At 41.5% G+C, this 26094-nt stretch overlaps 1 protein-coding gene and 1 long non-coding RNA gene across 3 annotated transcripts in view; one reads left to right on the top strand and one right to left on the bottom strand.

The window, feature by feature from the left end:
• Positions 1 to 5002: 5002 nt before the first annotated feature.
• On the top strand, positions 5003 to 10322 carry IL1B (interleukin 1 beta). Its single transcript, XM_055326927.1, has 7 exons — positions 5003 to 5042; positions 5447 to 5508; positions 6048 to 6099; positions 7181 to 7376; positions 7483 to 7644; positions 8854 to 8984; positions 9732 to 10322. The coding sequence occupies exons 2-7, from the start codon at positions 5462 to 5464 to the stop codon at positions 9939 to 9941; spliced, it is 798 nt and encodes a 265-aa protein (XP_055182902.1). The 5' UTR covers positions 5003 to 5042; positions 5447 to 5461; the 3' UTR covers positions 9942 to 10322.
• Positions 5493 to 26094, bottom strand: part of LOC129510731 (uncharacterized) — a 61637-nt gene continuing 41035 nt past the window's right edge. Inside the window, exons 3-4 of one of the 2 annotated variants that reach the window (XR_008664679.1) lie at positions 14013 to 14103; positions 5493 to 5724 (exon numbers count right to left, since the gene is read on the bottom strand). This is a non-coding gene — a long non-coding RNA (uncharacterized LOC129510731). Of the gene's footprint in view, positions 5725 to 7417; positions 7493 to 14012; positions 14104 to 26094 lie in introns of those variants that run through there. The other variant, XR_008664680.1, reaches the window with a different exon arrangement.

The following is a 26094-nucleotide window of genomic DNA, read 5'->3' as shown; positions in this document are numbered from 1 at the left end:
TTGGGTGAGGCCAATCTTGCTAAAAGAGGCTAGAAGCTTAAGATCAGACATAAGACAGTACCAAGGCACTTGCTGTTCTGAATAAATGCCAGTCTCTTGTCTTGAAGAAATGATCTGCCAGTGTAGAGGGTAACTTGCAGATGAGAAGGGCTTGAGTGACTCAAAAGCTGAAGAATCCCCCCCAAAACTTTCGACTCCATCCTGGCATTGCCAACTCGTCGCTTCTGCTTGTTCCATTTCCTTGAGTTTGCGTTGCAAAACTAAATCACTACATCATCACTCTTCCAGGCCCTCCCCCAGTGCAACTGTTTCTGTAGTGAGATATTTTCTGTTGATTAGGGACTAGAAGGAAGTGCTGTGGCCTGAGTAGTCCTCTTGAAGAGACAGGATTTGATACATGCATTTTGCAACATGCTTGCCTGACACAATAAGAAGTTTCACTTCCTGAGATGGACAGGATGCTGCCAGGTTTGGGGTCCAGGCTGGGATGAGACATGGCCGAACCATAGAAATTACTACGTCACGGGGCATTGCCTCATGGCTCCAAAATTTCCCTTGAGCAAAATGGATAGGAACTTATGCACCCTAGATGCTAAAAGATGGAGAAGTAGATTCAAGATTCCTGACCTCAATCTCAAATCCTTAGAAACAGATTAGATTAACTCAGAAATGATACCTCAGTCTTTTGCATACTGCCCTTTCTGTCACTGGCTTTCATCCTCCTTCACTCAACTTCTAACCACATCAACAGACTAAAGGCATCCTTGTGTTCTCTGTCAGGAAAGCCCAGACTGCTGTCAGGTCTCCATGTCTTGCTGACTCCAGCATAAAGACTCTGAGCAAGGTGATAGTTTCTTCAGTGAAGTTTGGGGACCACTGCTTAATTTACAAAGTGAAGTCTATGGAGGCAAAACAGAAAAGTCCCTCACACTCCTTAGACAGGACCTCTAAAGTGTCTGTAGAGCCAGACACCCAATTTTATGAGGGCTCAGAGTTGAGACCTGGCTGTTGATTACCAAACTCACAAGAAATTGATGCATTGGATGGGATGCAGTTTCAGATTCCCTGTGGAACATATAACTTACCAAATATAGCATTCTTGGGTCTACTTTCCTGATATCAAGATACTAGGAGCCAAATTAAGAATCAGAAGGCTGCTTGGTGAGCCAGTGTGCTGGGCAATCCTTGCCCCATGGTAGAGTCTATCTCCCTTCTACCTGGAAAATCAGGGACTCTGTCCCATGGACGGCACAGACAAGCACAGTACCTGACACATAGTAGGCACATGATCATTTAAGGGAAAATCTGTCAAATTCCTGCTTACCCACATAGGCAAGAAACTTTTGCTGCCTCAGTTTGCATGCCAGCTACTACACCAGACCCAGGTCTGAGAGTTCACAGCTTCCTAAGGGAACCAGGTAAGTCAGCAAGGTTTTAATTCAATGCAATAAGTGCTGTATTATAGATGTGCCAAAAGGGGTGATGAAGGCCCCATTCCTAGGCTCCATACACAGTTCATGATCTGGTCATTCAATTATTCTACAAATGTGAAGGCTACCCTGGGGCAGTTCCCTGGGTGGGCACTCTGCTGGTCTCTGAGTTCAATAAAAGCTGGTGTATTTTAATACACTAACAATGAAATATCTAAAAGAGAAATAAAGAAAAGAATCCAATTTATGTGGGAACAATAAACAATAAATAAATAGGAATAAAATAAATAAAACAATAAAAGAAATAGGAATAATTTAACGAAGAAGGTGAAAGATCTCTACACTGAAAACTATGTGATATTAATGAAAGAAATTAAAGAAAATACAAGTAAATGGAATCCCAAGTTCAGGGATTAGAATAATTAATACTATTAAAATGTCCATACTATTTAAATCCATCTATTAAAAAATCCATCTTTAGATTCAATTATTATTTATTATTACAATTATTTTATTTTTATTATTAAATTATTAAAATTCCAGTGGCATATTTTACAGAAATAGAAAAAAACAATCCTGGGGCACCTGGGAGGCTGTCATTGAGTATCCAACCCTTGATTTCAGCTCAGGTCATGATCTCAGGGGCTGTGAGATTGAGCCCCACATCAGGCTCTATGCTGGGTGTGGAGCCTGCTTGAGATTCTCTCTCTCCCTCTTCCTCTCCCTCTGCCCCTCCCCTACCTTCTCATGCTTTTTTTTTCTTTTTTTTTCTTTAGAAAGGAAGGAAGGAAGGAAGGAAGGAAGGAAGGAAGGAAGGAAGGAAGGAAGGATCCTAAAATTTGTATGGAACCAAAGACCTGAATAGCCAAAGTAATCTTGAGAAAGAAGAACAAAGGTGGAGGCATCACACTTCCTAATTTCAAACTAAACTACAAAGCCATAATGATCAAAACAGTATGGCAATGGCATAAAAACAGACATGTAGACCAAAGGAACAGAACTGAGAGTCCAGAAATAAGTCCATGCATATATGGCCAGCTAATATTTACTAAGGGAGTCAAGAATACTCAATAGAGAAAAGATAGTCTTTCTAATATATGATGTTGGGAAAACTGGATATTCACATGCAAAAGGATGAAATTGGAGACCCCTATCTTGTACCACTTACAAAAATTAGTTCAAACTATATTAAAGACTTAAAAGTAACACCTGAAACTGTAAAGCTTCTGCAAGAAAATATAGGGGAAAAGCTCCTTGACACTAGTCTTGCTGATGGTTTTTTGAATATGACACCAAAAGCACAAGCAAAAAAAAGCAAAAATAAACAATGGGGCTATGTTACACTGAGCAGCTTCTGCACAGAAAAAAAAAATCAACAAAACCAAAAGGTAACTTCAGAGTAGAAGTTATTTGCAAATCATATTATAGGTAAGGGGTTAATATCAAAAATATATAAAGAACTCCTATTACTCAATAGCAAAAATAAATAAACAATCCAATTTTAAAATGGGCAGAGGACCTCAAAAGACATTTTTCCAAAGAAGACATTAAAATGACCAAAGCTACATGAAAAGATGACTAACATCACTAATCATCAAGGAAATTTAATTGAAAGCATGAGAAATAATTGCCTCACACCTTTAGAATGGCTATCATCAAAAAGATAGGCAATAACAAGTTTTGCTGAGGCTACAGAGAAAGAGGAACCTTATGGGGATCCCCGGGTGGCTCAGCAGTTTAGCGCCTGCCTTCAGCCCAGGGCATGATCCTGGAGTCCCGGGATCAAGTCCCACATCAGGCTCCCTGCATGGAGCCTGCTTCTCCCTCTGCCTGTGTCTCTGCCTCTCTCTCCCTCTCTCTGTGTATCTCATGAATAAATAAATCATATCTTTAAAAAAAAGAAAAGAAAAAGGGACCTTAGAACATTGTTGGTGGGAATGTAAATTGATGCAGCTTTTATGGAAAATAAACAATATAGAGGTTACTCCAAAAATTAAAGCTAGAACTACCATATGATACAGAATTCCCCCTTCTAAGCACATATCCAAAGGAAATGAAATCACTGTCTCAGGCATCTGCACTCTCACATTCATTGCAGCTTTATTCACAACAGCCAAGACACAGAAATAACCTCAATGTCAATCAACAGCTGAATGAGTTAAAAATATGATATATAAAGGAATATTTCAGTCACAAAAAAAAAGAAGAAGAAGGAAATCCTGCTACTTGTGACCATATGGATGGACCTTGGGGGCATTACACTAAGTGAAATAAGTCAGACAGAAAAGACAATTGCTTTATTATTTCACCTATATGTGGAATCTTAAAACAAGCAAACAAAAAGAAAAAAGGCAAACTCATAGTAATAGAGAAAAGAATGGGAATAGTTTGATCAAACTGCAAGTTATAAGATGAATAAGTTCTAGGAATCTATTATACAACATGGTGACTGTTGTTAACTATACCATATCATATACTTGAAAGTGGCTAAGGGGTAGATCTTAAATGCTCTTGCCATAAAAAGATAAATATGTACAATTACGTGAGCTGATGAGTATGCTGATTAACCTTATTGTGGTCATCTTTTTACAATGTGTATGTATAGCAAACCATTGTGTTGTACACCTTAAACAATCTTTTTAAATTATATCTCAATAGACCTGGAAAAAACAGTCTAATAACTCTTGGAAATATTAAGAGATATAGTCACAGCTGGATATTCTTTAAAAAACAATATTCTATTTTTCAAAGTTAGGAGAAAAATGATTTTAGGCAGAAAACATCTTGTCTGCAATTTAAAAAGTGACTGTGATCCTGAAACCTTGACTTACTCACAATCTTTTCAAATACATTCTCAATCCAGATTAATTCACTGTATTGATACAGATTGCATGTGTAACTGGCTAGGGTCCCAGCACCTGGTCTGAAAGAGTTGAATGAGCTTATCTGCAAGGTTCCCCCCATCCCATTAGGAGCCTGAACCCCTGCACAACTATATTTTTTCTGTCCCATCCTAGGAGGTCAACTATCTTTTCAGGGGCTCCTGTAATTGACCTCAAGCTCCCAAAGTAGAGAACAGCAGACTGTTCAGACTGGAATGGTTACCATCACTTCTTTATACCCCTTAATCCATCTCCAGGTTCTCTGAGAAGGCTCCTAAATGTAAGTGCAATGCATGAGTGAGGGAGGCTGTTTGTATAGGTGTCTGTGTGTCTTCCACTTTGTCCCAGAGACCCTAAATTAAAATATTATTCAAACCTAGGAAAATCCTGTCTTTTAATATTAACATCATTTGTGTAACAGTTGTCAAAAAAACAATATAGATTTGCATAATGACACATTTGAGAAAATGTGTCATCATTTGCTACCACTTGCCCTTCATGCACTAGACAATTATTTCAGTTTAATCTACCCTAGAAGTTTCCACTGGTCCTCTTCTTTTTTTTAAAACTTGGTTGTGAAATTGTTAACCAACCAGGAAATTTCTCAGCTATCTACTTCTGCTTTTAAAGAGTATAAAAGTTAGGTAGAAATTGGCAAACAGCATAGCTCTTCGAGGTACAGTGGTCCACTCCAGGATTCTGTTCTCTCCAGCCAGTCTTCACTATTCAGGTACAACTTGAACTAACTCTTCTTTATGACTGGGTTCCAGTCAAGTCTCTCTGTCTCTGTCTGTCTCTTTCTCCCTCTCTCCCTTCCTCTCTGCCTGATATTATGGCTATGATTTGTGAAAATTTCTGGGAACGAGTATTGCTTATGTAGCAGCTTGACAACTGAGAGATCAGTGTCAAAGCCGCTGCTCCAGATCTAACAAATATATTCTTGGTTTGGGTTTGGTTTAGCAAATGTTTCCTCTGGACCCAAAGGAAGGTTCTATCATGCATTCACTCATTCATTTAAAGATTGTTTCTTTACATGCCTGCCATGTACCAGGTGCTAAGGGAAACTCACATATGAAGGCAGCCCTGGGGAAGACTGGCCTGGCAGGAATCATTTATTTTCTCCTCTTTACACAGGTTTCTAAAGCAGCCATGGCAGCAGTACCCGAACTCACCAGTGAAATGATGGCTTACTCCAGGTCAGTGAGGTGATTGAGATTAGCCATATGAGTAGAGCTCCTCTTTCAAGAGTGGGGTGTTATCTGTGCTTGGAGACCAGATATGTCCTCCAAACTTCCTCTTCCAGTGGCAAGCAGGGCTCTAGGTTAACATGGTTTAAAGACTGATTTCCCACTGCAAGTCTAGCCTTTCTTTGGACCCATAGGCCATCCACATGTTGTTGCTGCAAGGGTTCCCTGCAAATGGCAAATAGGAAAAAGAGATTCCAAGTGAACAATACAGGCAACCTTTTGGCAAAGTTTGGCTTGAGAGAGAAGAAAAGCTCAGATGTTAAGTGGATGGAGGATAGGTCTCAGGATCCAACAGGTAGTATCTAGGATATCTGCCCTGCCTACTATGCCATTCCATGCATATCACCATAAAACTTGCCAGCAGCTTTTAGCAACTTTAAGGGACATACTCTTTGTAGTTTCCTATTAACAGTGAAGACGGTTTGGAGGGAAGGAAAAAGAACTTGTCTGGGAGACATACTTGAACAATCTCTCTGGTTTTATTACAGTAACAATGAGAATGACCTATTCTTTGAAGCTGATGGCCCTGGAAAGGTGAAGGTGAGACCATGGGCTTAGCTCACAACACCTGGAGGTACTCTGATATGGGAGAGGCTCCAGGAAAAGGGTTCTGGGCTACCTTGTTTCCAGGGTATTTTGCAATGAAAGGACTTTCATCTCTTGCAGTAAGACAGATGCAGATGGCACTGCATGCTGACTTGGTCACAACACCACTCCCACAATCACTTACTATGGCTTGGTGATGATGGCCATGCTTGCGCAGGGTGGAGGGATGGCAGTGATGATAAAGCTTGCTGGTTTTTTGTTAGGAAAGCAGCCAAGGCTCCAATGCAAATTTGATTCTCCTTTTAGGAGAAGATTCAGCCTACATAAATCACTTAAGTCCTTGGGAATTAATGTATATCTGCCCCCTTTAAAAGTAGAATAGTTTTTTGCTCCCAGATTTCTGGGCAGGAACTTCTCTCATACTCAGCTTTCTTCTGTGCTGTTAGAGGCCTCTTTAACTATCCGTTGAGTGTCCAAACCATTATCATGGTACCAGGGCAACCTCACTTAAGCCTTCACATAGTTATGCCAGTTCTATGAATAATGGGAAGTTTCTCTGAATAATGGGAAAGCAGAAACATATTTCACAAATAGTAACCACTTTTAAAGTATTTGTAGAATGCTTATAAGACAGTGTTTAGGAAAAAAGAAAGAACTTGTATAGAATAATTAAAAACTTGTTGAATGAGCATAGATGAATATAATATGTTATGATCATCATTGCCATGAAAAATTAAATACAAAGTGTTAAAGCAATGGGATACAAAAAGACATAGAGGTTAAGAAGGTGTAAATTTATGGTTAGGTGGAACAGTGTATAAAAAAGATAAATGAGGTATTATTCCAAAAGAACACCATATAGGCCATCAGAAAACCTATAGTTCTGGTTTTGAATCTGCCTCTAACTTGCCACATGCCCTCTGATAAATCACTTAACCTCTCTTGGCTTCAGAGAGAAGAGAGTTTAACATTAGAAGCTCAGTTATTTCCAAGGCCCCTTCAGCCTCTCTGATGTAAAAAACAGGAGTTCTCTGGCCTGACCACCTTAACAAACTCTTCCTTGGTCTCTCCACAGTGCTGCTGCCAAGACCTGAACCACAGTTCTCTGGTAGATGAGGGCATCCAGTTGCAAGTCTCCCACCAGCTCTGTAACAAGAGTCTGAGGCATTTCGTGTCAGTCATTGTAGCTTTGGAGAAACTGAAGAAGCCCTGCCCACAGGTCCTCCAGGAGGATGACCTGAAGAGCATCTTTTGCTACATCTTTGAAGAAGGTATTTACTGTGTATGCTTGGATGTTCTCCAACAATTTCTGCTGCCTTCTATCATCTGGCCTGCTCTTCTGATTTTCTTCCTCAACATGTGTGCTCCACATTTCAGAACCTATCATCTGCAAAACAGATGCGGATAATTTTATGAGTGATGCAGCCCTGCAATCGGTGGACTGCAAGTTACAGGACATAAACCACAAATACCTGGTGCTGTCTAACTCATATGAGCTTCGGGCTCTCCACCTCAATGGGGAAAATGTGAACAAACAAGGTAACGGGGGACATCTTGACTCCTTTCTTGGCTCCCTGGCTGCTTGCTAATTCTCCACATTTTTAACAAAGTAGAACAATAAGGCGAATTATGGACATAACTAAAAAAAAATAAAATAATGAATATATAAACTTTTCATTTGGGTCCCAGCAATGACACCAGATTGACCAGAACACCCTTAGTGTGTTCATTTCTCAGCAAGAGATGGGATTCTGAGAAATTAGAATGCTCAAGCACATCCAGGACCATTGTCTAGCCAAGTCTTTGAATGATAGTGCAATGTCAATCCTTCCATTAGAAAGGGGTCATTTGATGGACATGACCTAACTGCCTGTGGGTCCCTTTTTCCTGCTGTTGAGGTTAAAACTAGAATGGTAAAGAGATAATGTGTCCATCCTCATTCCCAACGCTGTCCCCTTAACCCTAACATCCTTTCCGCCCAATACCAGATGGTTCCTTGTAGAGATATTTTACTGACAAGTAGGAGCTTATCTCTCTATTTTAACTAGCAAATGTCTCAAGTCTAGAGAGCCCATTAGTTGTGGAAATCTGCCTGGCACCTTGCCACTGTGGCTGAAACCTGCATGCAGGAGTGCAGCCAAGGGAGTAGATGAAGGGAGCAGCCTGTTCTCTTCCAAGGCTGCTGACCTTGGAGAGAGGCATCTCAGTCAGGCCAGGACAAAACTGTTTCTTTAGAACTGGGTTATGAGCATGACCTCAAGGCCCCCAGATGAGATGGCTGTGACTAAGGAAGATAAAATTTGAGTCTCTTTGGAGCCTTTTTGCCCAGCTAAGCCTCCCCTCTCCCAAGTTCTTCCCATTTGTTGTTCTATGTTCCTGAAACAGAATTATCCCTGATATCTTTCAGGAACCCTGATCTACCTCTTTTCTTGCCTTTCACATTGATCAAATTGTTTTGCTCATGTGGTTGGGCACACCACTGACCAGTCATGAAATGGCTTCCTTCCTTCAGTTTTTAAAACTTAGACTCCCTAATTCTTCATTGCCATATGATGAGGCTTTAAGAAACCCCCAGACCTTCTTTGGAGAAAAGAATCAACCAACTAGCCCTGCTATTGTCTATAAGAAGCCAAGTTATCCTATCTGTTAGGCCATGGGGACCTCAGTGTGGGCTCTCACAGAAGATGTTAATTGTATGAGTCCTGGGTTTGTGTGTTCCTGACCACAAGGCCCCCTTCTTTTCCCTAGTGGTGTTCCACATGAGCTTTGTGCACGGGGATGAAAGTAATAACAAGATACCTGTGGTCTTGGGCATCAAACAAAAGAATCTGTACCTGTCCTGTGTGATGAAGGATGGGAAGCCCACCCTACAGCTAGAGGTGAGTGAGTACGAGTGGCTAAAGGCTTCCCAGGCTCCTCTCAAACAACCTTAGCCCTCACTTACTTCCAAGACTACCACCTTTCCCCCGCCAGGAAATCTGGGAGATCTACTTGATAATTCTGCATAAATGTAAACAAATTTAATGTAATTGTTAAATGTATGCAACTTCCACCTCCACCACAGAAAATTAAGTCATTTTTCTGATATTATGTCCTGGCATTGTTACCACCTAACAGACTATACAATGTTAGGGTTAGAAGGATTATAACATTGTTGGGGTTACTCCATTTGATAAATGACACCTTGGGAAATTAATCAATTCAAGGGAGCTATCACTTGTCATCTCCTCCACTCCCAAAATCACCTTCCCCTCTCCCGACAACCAGCTGTCCCAGCAAAAGTTTCACGTCTAGTCATTGTGAAGTCATTCTAGCCAGGGACATATGGAAAAATACAGCAAAAGTCGCTGGAAAGCTAGCTACTCTTAGAAATTTTAATCTAATTCTCACTTTTTAATAAAATTCCCACCTATATTTTGCTCCCTATCATTTGATACTAAGTTTCAGAAAAGAGTAAGAGCTCTTTCAATCACTACACAGAAAATTGGGGCCACAAAGATAAATCGGGAGTCTGGATCCTGGTCCTATGATTCCTCAGTTTCCTCTCTAGCTGAACCAGCAAATAACCTCACCAGAGTGTCTTTGTCCCTTCCCTGATAAAAATTCTTATTTCTGTTTTGTTGCAGACGGTAGACCCCAAAGTCTACCCAAAGAGGAAGATGGAAAAGCGATTTGTCTTCAACAAGATAGAAATCAAGAACACAGTGGAATTTGAGTCTTCTCAGTACCCTAACTGGTACATCAGCACCTCTCAAGTCGAAGGAATGCCTGTCTTCCTAGGAAATACCAAAGGTGGCCAGGATATAACTGACTTCATCATGGAATTCTCTTCCTAGAGACCTGTACCCAGAGAGTCCACAAGTGCTGGGTAACCCTTAGGGCTGATGGAAAGGGAGTAGAAGGGTTTTAAATGTGGCCTCAGGCTGAATTTCACTATTATCTAATCAGTGCACAGCTGCCTTCCCTAAATCACTGCTAAGATTTCTTGTCCACCAGCCAAGCGGAATAGCCCCCTTCCCAGGGCCAATCCCTCTGCTGAGTCAGGTCTCTATCTCTCCTACTCATCTGAAGCTAGCCTGGCAGAAGTCATTATACATCAGGTTCCAAGAAACCCTCCTTTGTGCCCAGCTTCTGATGAACAACCATTGAACTATTTATTTATTTATTTATTTATTGGTGGGTTAATCTATTTAGTTTAAGTCAAGAGGGGCAAGAAGCATCAGTGTCCATGAAAAAGCCCACTTGTCATAGCTCTGAAGTGAATTTAATTTCCACTGGTGTGCCATCTTTATATCAAGTCCTTTTGCCAAGGCTGAAAAAATGTATAAGCTCAGATTGTTTAAATAGGAATATTTATGAATGATTATGTATGATCACACCGCTTCCATGATTCTGAAATAAATTTCACTGAAAAAATTTTTTTTCTGTGTGGTAATTCATCGCCTTTTCTTGAATCTCACACAAAAGAGTCAAGATAAATGGGGCCATGAGATGTCTTCTTGAGAAACAAGAAGTCCACTCCTCATCACTGAGCATGGCAAAATACCTAGGAACATCACTAACCAGCAAAGACAAGCCTCCTTATCCCTCCCCTTCATTTCTGTTTCTCAACAAAAGGATATTTGGTATACAAGTTTCATTTGAAAAATCAGATCAGCTTAAGTAAAGAAGGAAATGTTGGTGGTAATCACCACCAACAATTTCTTTACTCATTTATTCAACAAACATGTATTAAGTAAATATTATGTACTAGGAGCTAGAAGGTACAGAAACAAGACAGGTAAGGCATTCCTAGTTAGATAGTAAAGGCAGATAGATACAAGCAAAAATAAGGCAATGTGGCAAATAGAGGTAAGATAAAGTATGAAAGGAATAGCCAGGAGGAATGACAACATCTATTGTGAAGGACAGAGGGTCAAGGAGAACAACATATGAGTCAGGCCTAAAAGAATGAGCAGGAGTTCCTCATATAGATAAGAAGGGAAACGTTATTCTTAGTAGTGGGACCAGTATGATCAAAAGCATGGAGTAAAGAATGGACAATAAATGATGCAAGGAGTTAACTTTCAGAATTGCAGAAGTCACCAGAAGCAAAGTAAAAACACAGAAACAACCCAAGGAAAAAATATTTGTAACTGTATCTCAGATAAAGGGATAATTTGTCTAGGTTCCCTCAAAACATTAGGAAAAACATGAACATAAATCCAACAAAACAACAGGCATAAATCCAACAATATATTAACAGGCAGTCCACAGAAAAGGAAATACTATTAGGTCTTGGTCAGAGTAAAACATGCTCAATACTACTTATGATAAGAAAATTGAATTAACAGTACTTTGAAAAAGCAGTATTCTCCTATCACATTACCAAAAATCGAAAGTTTAATGACACACTCTGTTGGGAAGACTAGGGAAATTCTTAAACATTACAGGTGGGAGCAGAAATTGGTACAATTCCTATAGAGGAAAATTTGATAATAACTACGAAAAAATGTTTAAAGATTTTATTTATTTATTTGATAGAGAGAGAGAGAGGAAGAGTAGGGGGCGTAGGGGGAGGCAAACAGAGGGAGAGGGAGAAGCAGACTCCCCACTGAGCAAGGAGCCTGAGGTGAGGCTCAATCCCAGGATCCTGGGATCATGACCTGAGTCTGAGGCAAATGCCTAACCAACTGAGCCACCCAGGTCCCCCAATAACTATGAAAGTTACAAATGAACATTCCCTTTGGCCCAGCAATTTCACTTCTGGGGATTTATCCTACGGGTGGCTATATACCTATGTGAAATGACACGTGATCAAAATTATTCACGGCCCATGACTCGTAAAAGCAAAAGATTGGAAAAAACAGAAATGTCTATCAATGGGGGCTTGGCTAAATGATTTATGGGACATCTATACAATGGAATGCCAGGCAGCTATAAAAAAGATCAGAGGAGCACCTGGATGTCTCAGTCAGTTAAATGTCTAATTCGATTTCAGCTCAGGTCAAGATCTCAGGGTTGTGAGATTGAGTCCCTCATCGGGCATGGTGCCTGCTTAAGATATTCTGTGTGTGTGTGTGTGTGTGTGTGTGTGTGTGTGTGTGTCTCCTCCCCCCTTCTACCCCCCCACCTCTCTCCCTCTCTCTCTCAAAAAAAAAAAATCAGAAAGCACTCCACACCAATATGGAAGCCTGTCTAAGATATGCTGGTAACCAAAAAAAAAAAAAAAAAAGGTAAGAGGCAGACTGTTTATAGTGCACATTTATGTAACAAAGAGCAGGTGTGTGGGGAATAGGCAATACTTTCCAATGTGTTTGCATTTGATTTCAAAAATTCTGAAAGATACATAAGAAATTTAAAAAGTAACTGTGAGGGGCCAGGGAGAATAAGATACAGGGAACAAAGGTGGGAGCAAGATATTTCTCTAGATACTTTTTATATAGTTTGATTTTTTAATCATGTGAATATATTACCTACTTAGAAATAAAATGGTAAAAATTTATAAAAGGTATTTGTCCAAGAAAAAATACACACACACACACACACACACGTATGTGTGTGTGTGTGTGTATATGTGTGTGTGTGTGTGTGTATACACACAATTTATATATATATATATATATATATATATATATATATATAAATTGCTGGGCCAAAAGGGATGTTCATTTGTAATTTTCATAGTTATTATCAAGTCATACATATATATGATTTAATTAAAATGTCCCAGTTGTCAGCAGCTCACTCCCAGTACCTTTTCCTCCTCCTCCTCCCCTTCCCCCTTCACAGCTTTCCAAGCTAGGGCTCAGGAGCTGGATAGAGGCCCTACAACTTGGCAAAGCCCCCTCCCAGCTCTGTCTGCTTCATAACTACAGTGCAAAGGATGAGAAGTTACTCAAATGGCACTCATTCCCCAGTACATGATGATATTGCTGGTGCAGGAAAGAAAACAGAGGTATTCCTGGGAGTCCCAGCAATGATACCGTCCCCTTTCCTTGGTTGACTGATACAATCCCACCCATCTCTCACAGGTCCAAAAGGGAGAATATGAGAAAGAGTGACAAACTGTGAAGTCATCTAATCTTGTGAGGAAGCCAGATTGCGAATCATCCATGTGAGTGTAAACTGGTACAGCCATTTTAGAGAAAAAATTGGCAGTGTCTAATTTATTTTTAACATGACTTATGACTCAGTAATTCCACTATTTGGTGTCTTCCCTAAAGAAACAATTTCAAGGATGTCTATTTTAGAATTGTTTATAAAAAGTTCAACAAAGTAAAATGGAAACAACCTAAATGTCTACAGGTAAGGAAAAGGTTAAATAAACCATGGCAAGTTAAAAATAAAAATAAGTAGTACTGAAATGGAAAAAGATTCAGACAAGTCATTGAGAGAAAAGGTCAAATTGCAAAACTTTAAGTACAGGATGATACTATTCACATAAAAGAAAAAAGTACAGCACATCCATGTGCTTCTAACAATATGTAAGACAGAGAGCTTTGGAAGGGTATTGGCTAAACCAAAAATAGTGGTTATGTGGGATAGGGTGGGGAGGAGAGGGGGTCATCAAGAGGAACTTGTTTTATTTCTATTTAAATTTTTTACAAGAAGAATGTATTCATGAATTACTTATATAATGTTCTTTAAAAAAATCCTTCTGCATTAAAATGTTCAAAAGGCCTGAGTTTCAATTCCTGGAACTGAGCCAAAGACTAAAATTGACCCTCTAAAGGCTATCCTATTCCTGGTTTGGAGCCAAGTTTTTTCCCTGGTAACAGCTCTTCCTTTCTCTGCACTACGTGTTCTTATCCTGGAAAAGAGAAATAGCCTTTTCTAAATGGAAAAGATCAGATGATATGAGTGCAGAGAATCAGAACCCACCCCCAACACTACCAACCACATGAAATATAACTGGAAGTTTTTACCTGAGCAGAAAAGTTAATTTGTCTTCACCTCCAGTAGGTAATACACCACACCACCACAGCTCCTACCAGTCTTCAAGGATATCCCACGTACCTAGAGAGTAGCAGGCAAGTGCTTATAAATTTGAGTCCATAAGTTTAGGGTGTGGCTTATCCTATATGCTTGGGCTGGAGTAAGCCAGTATCTGGTGGGGCGAAGGTAAATGATGCAATGGTATGTGGGAGCACATCTAGTCTGAAAGGTAGGTTGGAGGTGGATGGCCGCTACAATGTCCTGGTCAGTGACGGAAGCATAAGTCAGCATGTCTTCTGTACTGATCTCCTCCCTGCCCCATTCCTCATCCCCCTATACAGCCTTGCTGAATTGTCCACAAACATCTGATTCAACTGGAAGCCAGAGTGAGAATGACCTAGAAAACTGATGTGATGACCACCCAGGGGTGTGGGACCATAGTCAGAGCCTCCTCCCAGTTCTAACACATCTTACCCATGCCCTGGCTCCTAAATTGGCACTTTGGACACAAGCCAAGTGATTAGATTTTCCCCTGGGAAGTCCAGAATCAAAGTTTTTCTTATTAATATGATTGTTTGCTTACACAAATAATCATGAAAATTCAAATACTTTTCGGAAAGCAAGTAATGAAAACATGAAATGAAGCACATGGACCAGGAAAGGTAGGTCTGGGAGGAGCAGGGAGGGTGCCAGGGGCCTGGGCAGCTCTCTCAAATAAGGGGCCTCCCTGTCTCTGAGAACATCTCACCTTCTGGCAAATAGGGCAACTAGAGATAAAGGGGTCCAGGTAAAGCCTGTGCTTGGGCAAGTAGGGCCCTCTGGGGACCAAGGTGTAAGTTATTGCTGGTTTTCAGCCACTCCCTTCCTTGACCTGAGCTTCCACATAGTCTGTGTGAAAGAATCAGTGCTTCTCTTTCTCAGCTTCTCCCTGCACCCAAACCCATCAGCCCTCAGAGCCAAAAAAGGTATGACATCCTTCATCTGCCAAGGATCAAAAGTGTGAGCCAAGGGAGTCCTAGACACCACCTGAGCATCCTGACACAGCAAGTCAACCTGAAGCACCTAGGCAGAAGGGTCTACATGGTTTGCATGTGAAGGCTGGGTTTGGATGAATCCTTGGAGCAGAGGGATATGTGGAATCCAGATACATACAGGAGTATCTACACACACTATGATTTGGTTTTAAAATATAACATATCAGGAACACCTAGAAGAGATGTCAAGTATGGGAGCTGAGCCTCAGTGCCCTCCTAACCATAGGGATAAGACCTTTTTCCCAAGTACATAATGTCCTCTTGATGTACCATCCATCATGGACCTCACTTCTAGAGCAGCAAGTCTAATTCCCTCCCCAAAAGGCCTTCCAGGGCCCTAATCCTTATAGATGTTGGTCTTCCAATATTTTAGCTTATAAAAGCCAAGCCCACCCCTTGCCAACATACATGTTTTAGGTTAAAATCTGAAAATTTTTTATAATTTTAAATAGTTAATTGCTAATGTTATCATTTCTGGAATATTGCGAATTTGACATTTAAAAAAATTGTTACAACAGTTGTAAACATACCCAACAAAATCCCAATACCACAGTGATTATTACTGTCATCCATCTAAAAATTACATTAACAAATTCCTCTTCAACAGGTAAAAATTAGCAATATTCCTTTTTTTCTTGAACTGATATTTCATTCATTTCTGCCATGAAATTTTATCATAATGTAATACATATTATGCTTAAAAGCATTTTACTGATCATTCTATGGTACTTCTTTCCAACAATAAAAATGTGTTCAATCAAAACCTAATTTTTAAAAAATATATTTTTTATATAATCATAGGATATTAAATTTTTTAAAAAATTCTTCTAGATTAAGTCATCATTACAATTATTGTTAGTACACAATTACTCAAAATAACATAAATATATAAACACAATATATCAATAACGTTGATTATTAGCAATATGTCTTGATGAGAACCAACTTTTTTTGGGGGGGCAAGGTGGAGGGGCAGAGGGAGAGAGAGAGAGAGAAACTTAAGCAGCCTCCACACCCAGTGCTATGCCTGATGCAGGGCTCAATCTTACAACCCTGAGATTATGACCTGAACTGAAATCAAGAAATATCAGAAAGGGAGACAGAACATGAGAGACTCCTAACTCTGGGAAACGAACAAGGGGTGGTAGAAAGGGAAGTGGGTGGGGGGGTGGGGGTGACTGGGTGACGGGCACTGAGGGGGGCACTTGATGGGATGAGCACTTGGTGTTATTCTATATGTTGGCAAATTGAACACCAATAAAAAATAAATTAAAAAAAAGAGATGCTTAATCGACTGAGCCACCCATGCACCTTAATGAGACGAAGCTTTTAAAAAAATTATTTCGTATATTTATATATTATTCATATATTTATATATTACTCATAATTAGAATGATCCTATTCAACACTGATCCTATTCTTATTTTGTTTTGTTTTTTAATGTAAGTAATGGGAAGTATGTACATATAAGTAACAAATAGGAACGAAAGGAATTTTATTATAGCAATGTCACACAATTCTTTGAAAACCTTATTTGCCAAAATCATATAATCATCTATCATCAAAAATTATGTTTCACGACTTATTAATCAACAACTTATTTAAGTTCTCCTTCAGTTTTGTTGGAAGTTAAGAAATGGAAACCACCCGAGCTACAAAAGTCCTTAGAGTCCTTCACTGGACACTGAAATATTCCCTTTGTTTGGTGCCCCAGGGGCAGTGTAACTTCCTAAGATTAGGAATGTGTGGGAAGACTGGTGTTCTCATCTTTCTTGAAGAGTAGAAAGGCAAACATACAATGGGATGTAAAGGTCAGTCTGGCCTCCTTTCTGCTACTCACGTGGCTGTCTGCCCTGGTGCTGTTTATTGGACTGGATAAATGCCAAGAGTGACCACAGCTGCTGTCAGGATGTCAGGTGACTACAGTGACAGCACATAATTGAGCTCTGTTGCATTGTGAGGGAGAGAAGATTGGAGTGGGAAGTCTGGGCCCACTCTTACCCCTAACCTTTTTGCTTTCTCTGTCATAATGCAGGTTAGGGGTAAGGTCATATAATCAGCTCTATCACATGTGGTTCAGTTAATCACCAGTGATAGGAAAATAACTAAACACAGCAATAGGATAGAGAGTAACTGGGTGGGTCCAATGAAAGGTGCTATTTTAGGTGAGGTGGTCAGGGAAGGTCCTTCTGAGAAAGTGGCTTAAGTAGAGACCTGAATATAGATAAGGTTACCAATCTTGCAAAGATCTGGGGAGAAGAGTGTGCCAAGAGGAGGGAACTTCTAGATATAAGGGCCCCAAGATCAGAAGCAGACTTAACATGAATAAGGCACAGCAAGGCCAACGTGGCTGAAGCAGAGTGAGCACAGGAGAGAGGGGCTTCAGAGGAGGACAGAGAGGCAAGTAAGGACCCGATCTCTATATATGGAGCTTTGACTTAGTGTGTCATACAAAACCATTGGAGTTTCTTAAACACGGAAGGGATGATCTGTATATTTTATCACTCTTGCTGTTGTGTGAAGAATGGACCCTGGGGACAGGAAGAGAGGATGACAAAAATGGAAGTAGACAGCCCAGTTAGGAGGCCATGGCAATGGACTACATAGAAAATAACAGTATCGGGATCCCTGGGTGGCTCAGCAGTTTAGCGCCTGCCTCTGACCCAGGGCATGATCCTGGAGTCATAGGCTCGAGTCCCGTATCGGGCTCCCTGCATGGAGCCTGCTTCTATCTTTGCCTGTGTCTCTGCCTCTCTCTCTGTGTCTCTCATGAATAAATGAATAAAATCTTTAAAAAAAAAAAGGAATAACAGTATCTTCAACAAGGGTAACAGGTGATGGGGCATGTATTCTGGGCATAGAGACAACAGAACTGGCTGATGGAGTAGATGTAGGAGATGAGGAAGAGAGAGAAATCAAGGGGACTCACAGGTTTGAGAACTGAGTAAGTAAGGTAAATGGGGTTATTTAAAGAAATAGGAGGGCTTCGATGTGGATGGAACTGGAGGGTATTATGCTGAGAGAAATAAGTCAATCAGAAAAGGACAAACATATGGTTTCATTCATTTGGGGAATATAAAAATTAGTGAAAGGGAATAAAGGGAAAGGAGAGCAAATGAGTGAAAATATCAGTGAGGATGACAAAACATGAGAGACACCTAACTCTGGGAAACAAGGGGTAGTGGAAAGGGAGGTAGGCGGGGAGTTGGGGTGACTGGTGAGCACTGAGGAGGGCACTTGGCGGGATGAGCACTGGGTGTTATGCTAAATGTTGGCAAGTTGAACTCCAATAAAAAATTTAAAAAAAAAAATAGGAGGGCAGCCCGAGTGGCTCAGTGGTTTAGCACCGTCTTTGGCCCAGGGCATGATCCTGGAGACCCGGAGATCGAGTCTCACATCGGGCTCCCTGCATGGAGCCTGCTTCTCTCTCTGCCTGTGTCTCTGCGCCTCTCTCTCTCTCTCTCTCTCTCTTTCTCTCTCTCTCTCTCTCTCCCTGTCTCTCATGAATAAATAAATAAAAATCTTTTTAAAAAAAAGAAATTGGGAAGCCTCAGGAAGCGGCAGGTATCCTTTTTGTGAGGGAATAAATCAAAGGTTCTGTTTTAGCCAAGTTATATTTGAGATATTTATTAGCCATGAGAATATAAAGTCCAAATATCCTTTGAGATTCAGATTCAAGAGCAACTGGTATGTAGAAGGCATATGATGCCATCCATGAGTCACCTGACACTACCTAACAAAAGTGAACTGCTAGAAAAGAGAGAATGGTACAACAGCATAGAGGGGTTCAAACCATGAAATAGAGCCATGGAAGGAGACTGAGGAGTAACCAGTGAGGTGAGAGAAAAACCAGGAGAGGAGAGAGGACAACAGGAGAAAGTGGGTAAAGTAGAAGGAGATCCACCAAATCCAACAATACTGAGAGGTCATGTATATGAGGGCTGGCCATTGGATTTGATGAGAAAGAAGTTGTGGATGGCCACAGCAAAAGTGAAGACCAAGCTTGAGGACAAAACCCTTCTCAGAACTGATTCAGGAGAGAATAAAAGGCAAGCAAGTGGAATCAATGAGTAGACAAGGCTCCTCTGAATAGTTTTTTTCAAATATTTTTTTTATTTATTCATGAGAGACACAGAGAGAGAGAGAGAGGTCGAGACACAGGCAGAGGGAGAAGCAGGGTCCCTGCAAGGAGCCCGATGTGGGACTCGATCCCGGATCCCGGGATCACACCCTGAGCCAATGGCAGACGCTCACCCAGGCGTCCCTCCCTGCAAGGATCCCGATGCGGGACTTGATCCCAGGACCCTGAGATCACGACCTGAGCCAAAGGCAGACATTCAACCACTGAGTCACTCAGGTGCCCCATTCTTTGAATAGTTTTGCTATAAAAAAGCGGGGGCGGGGGACAGAGAAACACAGTGATAGCTGGAGGGGGCTGTGGGATCAAAAGAGGATTTTCACATCTAAGAGTTGTTGGTAGGTTCATATAATCAATTAATAGAAAGGAGGGGAAAATAATGCAGGAGAGGAAAAGGAGAATTATAGGAGCCAAAGCCTGGAGTAGCCAGTAGGGAAGGTGATGAAGGGAGGTGATGTACATGAATACAGATGCAAGGTGGTCAGTAATGCCTGGGGTAGAAATACAAGGCAACTCTTTCCGAATTGTAACTGTCTTCTGAATAAGATAGCACAGAGTATGCTCAGCCACACTAGCTACTCAGGGCTTTGTGGGTGTTATTCCTGCACAGACTGGGTTCTCCTCTCCTGGCTCCCTAAGCAGGACCATTTTCACTGCCCAGCTCATTCTCTCAGACCAAACAAGTTGAGCTCACCTGGCCACTGGCACATTGTCTTGGAGTCATCCTCTGCCAAACTCCAACTGTTGTGCTTTACTATCCACCCCTTTAAGGTCCTACTCGATTCCAGAAGAGTCTGAGAGGCATCTCCCTCCTACTCATTATCACTTGGAAGCTGTGAACAGTGGCTATCACAGACAATAAATCATAAGAATTTATGCCATCATAGGCAATAAATGCATAAGAAAGCATTCATTAATTATTATAATGAGTACAGAATTGTAGTCATTAGCAAACACTGAGGGAAAAAATCAGATATTGAGGGAATTATAAATTAGCTGATAAAGGGGATACCTGGGTTGCTAAGCGGTTTTGCGCCTGCCTTTGGCCCAGGGCGCGATCCTGGAGTCCCAGGATCGAGTCCCGCGTCAGGCTCCCGGTATGGAGCCTGCTTTTCCCTCTCCTCTGCCTGTGTCTCTGCCTCTCTCTCTCTCTCTCTCTCTCTCTCTCTCTCTCTATGTCTATCATAAATAAATAAAAATAAATTTAAAAATAGCTGATAAAGCTTAAAAGAGGTTAACTAGAATCCAGATAAGGGGCAAGATTTCATCTATATCAGGTGGGAAAAGTTGAAAGGGGTTAAGATAAAAAATGGGCAAGGGACATTTGAAAGATGTCCATGGGGCTAAGTTGTGAAACCAATTCCCACTGACTTAACAGTCTGGCCCCAACTCTAAGAAATGACTGTGATTTGCATCAAGTTAACCAAGAAGAGACCAATGATGGTGTCCTAATTCTCAAGCCAATAGCTCACACCAAGTTCCTGAATCTTTGACCCAGGAACCTCAGGGTCAGAATCTTTGGCCTAGGAACCATCTCAGATGACTAATCTGTGATCTGTGCCCCTGTATTAAGTGGCTTTACAGGTCCAGGAAAATATTTAAGAAAAAAAAAGCACAGAGCTGATGATGTAAATGAATCGATAGCTTTAACACTTTTGTGTTTAGAAATAAGTTTTAAGGGGCACCCAGGTGGCTCAATGGTTGAGCGTCTGCCTTTGGCTCAGGTCGTGATGCCACAGTCCTGGGATCAAGTCCCAAATCGAGCTACCCGCAGGGAGCCTGCTTCTCCCTCTGCCTGTGTCTCTGCCTCTCTCTGTGTGTCTCTAGTAAATAAATAAATAAACTCTTTTTTAAAAAAAATGAAACATTAAAGAATCTGAAACATTTTTGTAATTTCAATTTGAAATGTGTAATTTGGGCAGCCTGGGTGGCTCAGCACTTTAGCGCCGCCTTCAGCCCAGGGCATGATCCTGGAGACCCAGTATCGAGTCCCACGTCAGGTTCCCTGCATGGAGCCGGCTTTTCCCTCTGCCTGTGTCTCTGCCTCTCTCTCTCTCTCTCTCTCTCTCTCTCTCTCTCTCTCTCTGTTTCTCACGAATGAATAAATAAATAAAATCTTTTAAAAAAAACTGAGCAATTAAAAAAATGAAATGTGTAATTGATATTAGACTTCTGACTTTGAAAGGTAGAAAACAATTTGCTTACTTTTGTAAAACTTGTTTCAATTTTTTAGAGTCTAATTTACAAAACTTTTTTTCATCTGCTCTTTTTGGAGTTACAGGAAATTACTTAGGTGCTGGGAAGACTTTGCTTATTAGATTTTTAAGTCTGCTTTGGCAGACATTTGAAGTGTTTGAAAGAATTATATATTAAATTTGCAGATACATTAAATTTGTCATTTAAAATGCTTAAGAGAATTTGATTAACTGTGGTATAAAAGACAGTTTAATATTTAGGGAGCCTTAATATGTTAAGCAATAAAGTAATTGAGCCATGAACTTAAAAAGTGTAAGTGGTTTTTCTCATTGCTATACCCAAAACTGCCCTTATAAATAGAACAGCAAGATTTGTTAAGTTGAACTTAAGATGTTACGAAAATTTTGGGTTTTTTGAAATTTATAACTGTTATAAAATTAATCATGTAAATTTAGGCTCCAATAACTAAAAATGTATTTTCTATGCATGCAAGCAACTCTTAAATGACACATCCCCACCAAAATCATTGACATTAAGGAAGTCAGCCTGCCTGCAGGGCTCTCTTAATTCAGAAGACTGTGAACAGTCACTCTCCAAGTGGTCTTTATGAAGCTGTGCCTGTCTTACTCCTTCCTAATGCATTAACAGTCCCTTCAAATCCCTTATGATGGGCCACTATGCTGCTGAATCTCAGCACTGAGTCCTGGAACAGGCCCATCCACACCCCGCGCACACACACACACATACACACACACACACAAACACACACTGGCAACAGAAAAGCAATTTTAAAATGATTCAGATTCTTTGCTTATTCTCATGAGCTGCATGAAAAGTATACACAGCCCATATGCCACATTTCTTGGAATTCTCTTTTTCTCTCATCCAGTGGTCGTGCCCGCATCCAAAGAGCTGTCTCCACCTCTCTTTCATCCACACTATTAAAATCTCTACCCCCATGTCCTAGATCTCTACTCTTTACAGATTTGGCATCACTAAAGTCAAAACAATGAGACTGGCTATGACAGAATTGCCCCTTGGAGGCCAGAGGTAAAAGGTAAAAGGCTAAAACACTGTATTAGGAAAAGCTATCTAAAATGTAAAGGAAAGGCAAAAAGACTACTCATGCTTTTTCAGTGTCTAACTAGCATCCAATGCTCTAGGATAGGAAGTCACAAAACATTTTCTATAAGAAGCCAGATAGCAAATCTTTTAGGCCTGAGGGTCGTAAGGGCAGTGGCACAACTATTCAACCCTACTGTTATATCTCGAAAGCAGTTACTGACAATCTATAACATATGGGTATGTTTGTGTTCCAATACATTTTTATTATAGAAACAGCCAGAAGGCCAGATTGAGCCCACAAGCCAGTTTGCTGACCCCTTCTCTAGAGGAAAGTATCCTTTTGTTTGACTTACTGTTTACTCTTGATCTGTTTAGCGCTGCCTTCAGCCCAGGGCCTGATCCTGGAGACCCGAGATCGAGTCCCACATCAGGCTCCCTGCATCAAGGCCCAGTCTATAAACTTAGATGTTAACTTGCAGAAGATTGATGAGTTGGGTCATTTTTGTCCAGTAAAACAGTAAAATTGCAAATTATTTCTGTCCAGGAAAACACTAACCCAGCTGTTACAATATCATTGCCCTGGTTTATATCTAACTGCTATTTATCCCACTGATTTTATATATCTATATCTATATCTACATGTATTTACCTACATAAATATATATACATAGATATATAGATATAGATCCATCCCTTATCTCCTCCTTTGGCCAGCTTTGCCATACTCTTGGTTGCCCTAATGCCGAATTAAATTTTTTACACGTTTACTATATATTTGTAAAATAGTTATATTTTTAATACTTTAAAAACTTATACTTTGACAACTTGTATGTCAATAATTTTTTTCCTGTCCTCTTAGAACCAATATCACAGACCAGACTGCTCAGCCATTCCCCAGGCCTTGGAGGTTTTACAGTCCCTTCTCCAGCCCTGACCTACCCTCAGTGCTTGAGCTCCTGGAGTTAAAAGAGACTTGGACATTAAGACTGGGCTGGGTGGAATTTTGAAGGAAGTGCAGGAAGCAGGTTCTACCAGGGCAAGCTCCACCTGTCCTGACTTTCTGACCTCACCCACAGAGGTCTGTGGGGACAGGGAGGAGACCACTGTCACCACCTCCTCCTCTGTTCCCCAAACTGTGAGTCACACTGAAATCAATACTGCAAAGGCAGGGCACCCCTGGTGGCTCAGTGGTTTAGCACTGCCTTCAGCCCAGGGCCTGATCCTGGAGACCCGAGATCGAGTCCCACATCAGGCTCCCTGTACGGACCCTGCTTCTCCCTCTGCCTGACTCTCTCTCTCTCTCTCTCTCTCTCTCTAATAAATAAATAAGATCTAAAAAAAAAATACTGCAAAGGCAGTAAGTGTTTGAAGTCTACAAAATGCCTCCTTTTGGTCCAAAAATTCTACTTAAAAGAAAAAAGTAGGGATGTGCAACAAATTTTATGTGTTCTTATTGATGTTTACTAGAACTATCCTAAATAGCTTTTAAAAAGCTGAAAATAGGGATGTCTAGGTGGCTCAGTGGTTGAGCATCTGCCTTTGGCTCAGGTCATGATCCTGGGGTCCTAGGATCAAGTCCCACATCAGGCTCCCTTCAGGGAACCTGCTTCTCCCTCTGCCTATGTCTCTGCCTCTTTCTGTGTGTCTCTCATGAATAAACAAACAAAGAAAGAAAAAATTAGAAATAATCTGATCACCCAACAACTGGAAACCAGTTAAATAATTTTGGGGATGTCTACATAATGGAATATTGTGCAGCCATCGAAGATCACATTTAAATAGACTATCTTATAGCAGAGATAAATGTTCATTATATACTGTTAGATGAAAATAAAAGTAAATAACAAAGTAAGCATGTTATTCCAAATTTTATCAGTACATATGATATATGCATATATTATATATCTACACAGAACATATAACATGTTATACATATATGCTATATAATGTGTTATATACACGTATGTATATAATATATGGTATAGTGTATGTTACATGTAATGTATATTATATATAATATAACATAATATGTATTATATGCATATACTATATATCTCATATCTGCTCTAGAGAGCAAAAAGATTAGACAAAGATGATGATTAAGATGGACTATACCGGTCCTTCTCCTTAGCCTAGGGGTTTTGAGCCCTCAGGAGAGAGAGAGGTTAAGACCAGAAAACAGGCAACTATTTGTTGAGAGTCTGTGTCTCTTTCTATTTTCTGGGAGCCAAATGACAGCATCACTGTGAAAGATCCCTCTTTACTCATTCTACAGACCATGGAGCAGCTTTGGGATCCACAGAACTTAAGGAAGTCATCTGTAGAAGAGAGGAAGTGAAAATGTGTGTGGACTTGACCCCAAGCTTGTGGGCTGTGCCATAACTGTGGAAAATTCTTGAAATAGTAGAGAAAGTTGGGGAGAAGGCAGAGGCCCTGAATCAGCAAGTCCAAGTGGGAGCCCACACACCATAGTTTATCTCTCTGGCTGGTGAGGTCTTGGTACATTTGGTTCCAACATGAAGTACCCTGAAAAATATATATACAAACCCAGTCCCCTGACCACAAAAGGAAATAAGCATTGACTCTGGCTCAGGGTGGGGGAGGGGAGGAGAGAACAGCAATGAGGTTCAAGAAAGTTTTCAGAAGGGAGGGGCAAGATGGCGGAAGAGCAGGGTCCACAAATCGCCTGTCCCCACCAAATTACCTAGATAACCTTCAAACCATCCTGAAAATCTACGAATTCGGCCTGAGATGTAAAGAGAGACCAGCTGGAACGCTACAGTGAGAAGAGTTCGCGCTTCTATCAAGGTAGGAAGACGGGGAAAAGAAATAAAGAAACAAAAGGCCTCCGAGGGGGAGGGGCCCCGCGAGGAGCCGGGCTGAGGCCGGGGCGAGTGTCCCCAGGACAGGAGAGCCCCGTCCCGGAGGAGCAGGAGCTGCACCAACCTTCCCGGGGGAAAGGGGCTCGCAGGGAGTTGGAGCAGGACCCAGGAGGGCGGGGATGCCCTGGGCTCCCGGGGACACTAACAGACACCTGCGAGCGCAAGAGAGTGCCCCGAGCTCCCTAAGGGCTGCAGCGCGCATGGCGGGACCGGAGGAGCAGCTCGGAGGGGCTCGGGAGCGGCTCCAGGGAGGGGGCTGCGGGGCGGGAGCGCGAATCCACCAGCGCAGGCCCCGGAGCACAGGGCGCCGGGACACAGCCCAGGATCCGGCCTCCCCCGGGACAGGCAGAGGCCGGGAGGGCCCGAGACAGCGAGGACGCTCCTGCCCCGAGCTGAGCAGATCAGCGGCCCCGCCCCGGAGCCTCCAGGCCCTGCAGACGGAGAACCGAGAGCCCTGAGCCCCGAGCCCCGTAGTTCCTGCGGAGGCTGAATCCAGGCTTCCAGAGTTGCCATAGCAACTGCGACTGTTCCTCCTGGGGCCTGACGGGGTAAACAACCCCCGCTGAGCCCTGCAGCAGGCAGGGGCAGAGCAGCTCCCCCAAGTGCTAACACCTGAAAATCAGCACAGCAGGCCCCTCCCCCAGAAGACCAGCTGGACGGACCAGTGATACTCCCCCGTGTTCCAATACAACTTGTTTTTGGCCACTCCGCACTGAGCAAAATGACTAGAAGGAAAACCTCACTTCAAAAGAAAGAA

This window comes from Nyctereutes procyonoides, unplaced genomic scaffold, assembly GCF_905146905.1.
Source record: "Nyctereutes procyonoides isolate TBG_1078 unplaced genomic scaffold, NYPRO_anot_genome, whole genome shotgun sequence".
Lineage (NCBI taxonomy): Eukaryota > Metazoa > Chordata > Mammalia > Carnivora > Canidae > Nyctereutes > Nyctereutes procyonoides.
This window is presented reverse-complemented; position numbering and strand designations above follow the sequence as displayed.

Bases quoted from the DNA above. Each gene is read 5' to 3' on its own strand.
- IL1B (XM_055326927.1), top strand. From the start codon at position 5,462: ATGGCAGCAGTACCCGAACTCACCAGTGAAATGATGGCTTACTCCAG. The intron at 7,645-8,853 runs GTAACGGGGGAC...TCTTTTCCCTAG, and splicing joins GGAAAATGTGAACAAACAAG to TGGTGTTCCACATGAGCTTT. The intron at 8,985-9,731 runs GTGAGTGAGTAC...GTTTTGTTGCAG, and splicing joins AGCCCACCCTACAGCTAGAG to ACGGTAGACCCCAAAGTCTA.